We start from the raw sequence: 6,329 nt of genomic DNA on the forward strand, positions 1-6,329 counted from the left end.
GCGACCGCGCGGTTGTATTATTCAGAGGAATTCAAAATTTGTTACCTAGTATGCATATTAATGCACATGAAGGCGTGGCAACTGAGCGGACGCCGCGCGGCGGCCGCGCGAAAACTTTAGCCTCGTATAAACGGGCGCTTAAGTGTCACTTTTTGCACAGAGATCCTTATCACTAGTAATAATTACTTCCTGATTAGTTTTGAATTTATTACTTAATTTAAATGCTAAAAATCGTGAGGAGTATTATATTCATGATTTGGTTCACAACTCTATTGAAATATGATAATTCATATATTTGAAGTAATCTAGTCGTTTGGGGCTTGTGTCCTCACAATTTCCTCTTCTCGTAAACATTAGGTTTAAATTTACAACAAATAAAGAACAACAAACAAAACTTGTGAAAGAGCATATCTTAAACAACACACGATTTTCTGTAAAAAAATGTGTAAGAAAAACATAATTTCATTCAGCAATGTGTTATAAAGTTATAATAAAGTTCAACGTAGTGAAAAAGTTTCCGGCACACGTTGTTAATATTTTATTGAGTTGTCGATGAAAAGGTTGTCGATGAGTGCCTTTGTTGTTATTATATGAAACTTTGTAGAGTTATTGGGCATCGGAGAAAACAAAGGTATTTTGTTTTATACAAACAAAATACAATAACAAATATATGGTATTAGGTGTATTTCAGTGGCGGTAGAGCTCCTTGTGAAAGAGTTCGTCCAGGGAATTACTGCCACCTTACCCTTACCCTTTTGTAATGTTAGCATTACTGCCTTCCGGTTTTGAAACATAAGGACGCTGAAGAAATTACAGGCACATGGGACTTGTCAACTTACGTCTCAGGGTGACGGGCGCAGTGGCAGTGCCCCTCCGATCTTTGTAATTTAAAGCTATGACTGGCACTGCAACTGTTATGGACAGACGTGTACCTTACCAAAAATATTTTTACTTTATTTATAGAGTTATATAAAGATATTTTTCAATACAAATGCTCCAAAAGTTGCACTTTAACAGCGGAGAAGCGTGTGTTGGAGTTTTAATAAGAATAAATTAATAAGAAGAATATCCTCGCCCACTTTTTGAGTGAAGCGCATATTGAAATATATTGAAATGGAAATTATTGTGTTTATAAAAATCTGTTTTCTTACACTGAAAAACATTGAGTTACACGTGCTTTAAGGTTATTGCTAACACGTGACGCTTGCGGCTCGAGCTTAAAGTTTTAAATTAGTTTGCAACAGGCTTCTTTCTGCCCCAGGAGAACAATCTCCTAATATGCTGACTGTACCCTAAGAATATGTAAATGAGTTTCTAACTTTAGAGTTGTTTTAAATAGGTACACATGTGTTTTGATTTTAGAATTATGGAATAATAAATTCACGTAAATGTATTTTCTACATATTTTTTCCAATATTACCTGTTTCGAAGCCATCGTCCAGAGGAGAAGCTCAAAAAAAGTAGTAACAAGTGGCAACGGACCGTTACAACGTTGTTCAATTCATTTTAGGAGAAATCGTTTTTTGAAATTTAACATTATTAAAAATTAATACAAATATTATCTGCAACAAATACATCCTATTTTTAAATAATAATAAATTATAAAAAATTAAAACCATGATTTACCATACACAAATTGGTTAAATCTATGGCAGCCTACGTTGCATTTTCGATCGGATGTTGGAAACGCAGGAAAGAGGAGGCGCGGTAAAACATCGAAACCGGCGCCGCCGGGCGGCGTCCCGTGCTTTCAGACAGCGTCAAAACGTCTTCGGATCCAGTCCACGTTCGGCTTGGCCACGCTCACGATAAAAAAGGCCGTTACGTATTTCAAAAGTGCAACATTTTATTGCAAATCCTTATCACTTGTTTCCCGTTCACATTTAACGTACTAAATAATTGTGAAAGTGAAAATTCCCGCTTTAGGGTAAGTTGAAGGACACACAAAACACTTGTAACGCTTATATTTGCTAATTGTATGTTTTGTATTGTACATTATACCAAATTGCACTTTGTCATTGTTGCTGCTCTTTCTACGATTATATTTTAGTTATGTACAACGTAAATTTGAACCATAGCACCATCCGCTTTAAAAAAATGTAAAGATTGCATCATCAACATTTTAAATTGTAACGATCGTATTTAATTGCATTTTTTCACCAGACGTTGTTTTCTTAGGCTTATTTAGTTTTGGTTGATCTTTGCAGGAGCTACCTTGGGGTTACACTGAACTACCTTCGGGTTCCACTGAGCTATCTTCGAGATAATAGGTACGAGTCACCTTTGGGTTGTACTTCACTTGTTGCACTTCATATTTATTCAAACAACCCATATGATATTGTCAATACTTCAGAAATTTTCAGAAAAAATTCAGGTGTTCATCTCACAAAAATTATTTTATCGCAACGATATGAATAATAATGGGATGTTCACGGGACAAACATGCAAATAAATATTTTATACCTTTACCACCTTTCGGGTAATTTTAAATTTTTCCTTTCGTAAAACTGCCTTAACTAATATAATACTTAAATGTTTTATAAAAAAAAATTACATAAAAAATTGTGGAATTGCGTCTATTTGCCAAGTTTTCTAAAAATTTTTTTGAAATCGGTAAACAGAAAGTTGGTGAAGTCCAATAAACAGGACTCATCCCCTAATTTTTCACCTTTAGAGGTGGAACATATTCTTCAAATTTGAAATGGTATAACTGCTGAGGTTACTCCCTTTGTAACAAAAAAAAAAATCAGAGAAATCGGTTCATAAATATTACATACACACACACACAAAAATTCTATAATACAGTCGAATTGAGAAACTCCTCATTTTTTTTAATCGACTTACGATTAAAACTACAGCTGCAAGTGTCATTTGATGGTCTCTTCGATATCAAAATTCGTGTCGATTTATAGAATCTTGTAAAAACCGAAACAATTGAAACTCTGAAGGGACTATGTTCGCTGAAGTAACACATTCCAACTTAGCACCAACATAGTTTGTTATTATCATAACCGCGGATAACATAAAAAAAAACAATGGAAGTGCCTTAAGCCGATTTTTGCCTTTGTGCCTTTCGATTACTACCCAGTACCCTGTCGCCAAAATGTACACAAACAAATGATGAACACTATGAAATTTTGTTAATGATTGGTCGAAGCTTCTAATTTAAAAAAATGTAACAAATTCTAAATTGTTAATATAATTTAATCTTTACCCAGTTGCTGTATCGATGAAAGTTGAATACCTTTATTGCAAGTTACGACTTTTTGGATGTATATTGAAAATGTATTCAATGTGCTGCCATCTTGCGGTTAGTAGCTGGACTACGACGAACGATTAACATCTAAATAAATAGAAAGTAGTATCTTCTCTACAACAGATATCTTCTTTTAAATACAACTTTGTTTCGATCAATTAATTTAAAATTAACAAAACACTGATGAAGCAGTTTTTTGTCAAGCTTGGAAAATTAGAGATGTTTACTTAGTTCTCCAATTGATAAAAATCGACCATTTTGCACAGGGATAATGTTTACTTTCGTTTCTTTCAGTACAAGAAATTACTTCGATACACAGAAAATTTAAAATAAAATAAGACTTACCGATGATGTTAAATATCACCACGGGTAACATTTTTGGAGCGGCTATTATTTTTGCTCTCCAAAATTCAAATAGCACCAGAAGGCTATTTTCTCCTATTTTAAAGAATACGTGCACAAGCTTATCGTACAAAACAAAAATGGCGTACTGAGCTCAAGTAGGCCCAACTACGCCTAAAGTTGGCACGCGATTTACGCTAACTAACCACTTCTATTGTATTTATTCTTCAATGATCAACACGATGTACCATACGTTTATGATTAAAAATTTCCCGTAAGTTCTTAATTTTTTTAATATTTTTATTTATTTATTTATTTATTTATTTCAGGCAACTAGGACCCATAGATACATACCTTACAAACTAACATATATATAACATAACAATAATATAATAAAACAATAACAGAATATGAAAAAAATACCTTACGGACTAATCACAAATACAATATAACATGACAATATACATTAATACACGCACTAAAATATTATTTTTAAAAACCCATAGACAATAATAACATTAACCAAAAAAAATATTTTGTTCTTTAAAGTTGACTAGAGGCATAAACAGCAGGGACTTTTAGGTCAACCCATTATAATCAGCTTTTTGGATTTTGAGAATGAAAATAACAATTAACAGTAGGTATAAGTTGAATATTCTATATCAACGATATACGGCCAACTGCTGAACATGGACTCTATTAAGGATAGAAATTATCATAGATAACATGTTTTAAAAGAAAAAGTAATTTTTTGTGCAATGTTAGCTATTGCCAAAAATCACACGGAGTTTTTCGCCAACCAAATCAATACATGTAATTAACACACGCACGCACTCACGCACTCACGCACGCACGCACGCACACACGCACGCACGCACGCAAACACACACACACGCATACACGCACACACACACACACACACACACACACACATACACACACCCCACTCAATCACACTCACGCACGTGCTCACACGCACGCACCTCATACACAAAACACAACGAATGTACATACTAACTTGTTAAATAATGATTTTGAGTTAACGGTTAGGGAATGCCCTAACCACATTTGTGCATAATAATAAACTTAAGGGTACTGAATTTGCTAAATCAAGATATGGAAACGGGCCTGAGATACGTAAGACCTCCTGTCTCTTACTAACATTAATATTTAAGCTCAGTTCTTTTAGATTTATTAATATATAGAAATAAACAAATATAATATTATTATTATTAGCCATTCATAGATAGCTTAAGATATGTAGTGGCAAAGTGCAAATACGTTATCCTAAAATATTCGTGTAATTCTAGTTACAGCAGTTATTAATATACTGTTATTAATATATTTTATTAATATATATTGGGAGAAATAAACAAATATAATATTATTATTAGTCATTCAAGATGTGAACGTGAAAATACGTTATCATGAAATATTTGCCTAATTCTAGTTACAACAGTTAGACAGAAAAGAGATAGCATGAAGAGCGACTGTTAAACATGTCAGTTATTTCAGTTCGTAAAAGCGTATGAGAATACTTTCATGCTAAGTTGAAGTTAAAAGCGTTGTCGTAATTACACGTAATTGTATTTGCCTGACTGAAAACCCAACAATTTAAAGTCTAGAAATATACATACATGTGAGCATTCTCAAGTATATCTTTATTTAACATTGTTAACTTCATGCGCTTAATAAATGTATGCATAAATGTTCAGTATTTTAGTTTTTGTGCCACAACAAGTGACGTGAGCTACTGGTTCATGAAACACCTAATGAAGGGTAACCTACTGATGTCATTTAAATGTAGGCTCATGGATATGTGCATACTACTTTCTCTCACCTGCGGTGCTCAGACTAGGTCTTTATCAGAACCCGCCCTAGGGGGGCCAAGATCACCCTGTTCGGGGACCCTGACTCAGTCAAGGCTCAGATGAACTACTTGGGCCCTGTACTGGATGAGAGGTGGACGTTCAAGGTGCATTTCTCCCAACTTGCCCCAAAGCTAATGAGTACGGACCGGTTTCAGTCTGCAGGCGCCTTTACTCTGGAACAATCCCGAGTATGGCAATCTACGGCTCACCCATCTCGGTAGAAGCACTCACCGCTCAACTCAAACCCTTCCTGCGGAGGCCACAGAGGGTTATAGCGGTGAGAGAGATTCAGATTAGATTATATTGGTGCAGGTGCTCACCGGACATGGAGGCTTTGGTGAGAGACCTACATCGCGTGGCCGATCGAGAAGCGACTCCTGTCTGCCACGAATGCGGCGCACCCGTCGACACGGCGCGGCACATCCTGGCAGAATGTGCGGTTTGGGGCCCTCAGCGGTACTCCATTACTGCTATAGTAGGAAAAGATCTCTCGCTGCCATCAATCGTGGGCGTAATGTTCGGCAGCGAGAGGTGCTGGAAGGCTATGGTCTCCTTTTGCGAGAGCGTAGTTCGCAGAAGGAGACTGCGGAGCGCTTCAGAGAGGATGATCCCTCTCTGATCCGCTTCGTAGACGTAGGCCAGGGAGACGAAGGAGGGTAGTACACCCGCCTTTTTCCCCTGCTGTATATTGGACCCCTTCTACGAAGCCTTAGGGTGCCCCGAGCACCCTCCAAAGGATTGGGCCCGCTCCATGCGGGCCATCTGCCGGGACGTCCCAGTGGTGGCACAAGCGGATCCTGGGGCGTCTCTATATGGCGGTGGAGTTAACCGCTGGGTTTTAGTGGGTATACGCAGCATGA

At 36.6% G+C, this 6,329-nt stretch overlaps 1 protein-coding gene across 1 annotated transcript; it reads left to right on the forward strand.

Moving 5' to 3' along the window:
- The first annotated feature begins 5,659 nt into the window (after positions 1 to 5,659).
- LOC113236671 lies at positions 5,660 to 6,088 on the forward strand. Its single transcript, XM_026472832.1, has one exon. It carries the CDS (start codon positions 5,660 to 5,662, stop codon positions 6,086 to 6,088), a length of 429 nt encoding a protein of 142 aa, XP_026328617.1.
- The last annotated feature ends 241 nt before the right edge of the window (positions 6,089 to 6,329 follow it).

The sequence above is a fragment of the Hyposmocoma kahamanoa genome, unplaced genomic scaffold (genome assembly GCF_003589595.1).
Source record: "Hyposmocoma kahamanoa isolate Upper Pololo Valley unplaced genomic scaffold, ASM358959v1 92, whole genome shotgun sequence".
Lineage (NCBI taxonomy): Eukaryota > Metazoa > Arthropoda > Insecta > Lepidoptera > Cosmopterigidae > Hyposmocoma > Hyposmocoma kahamanoa.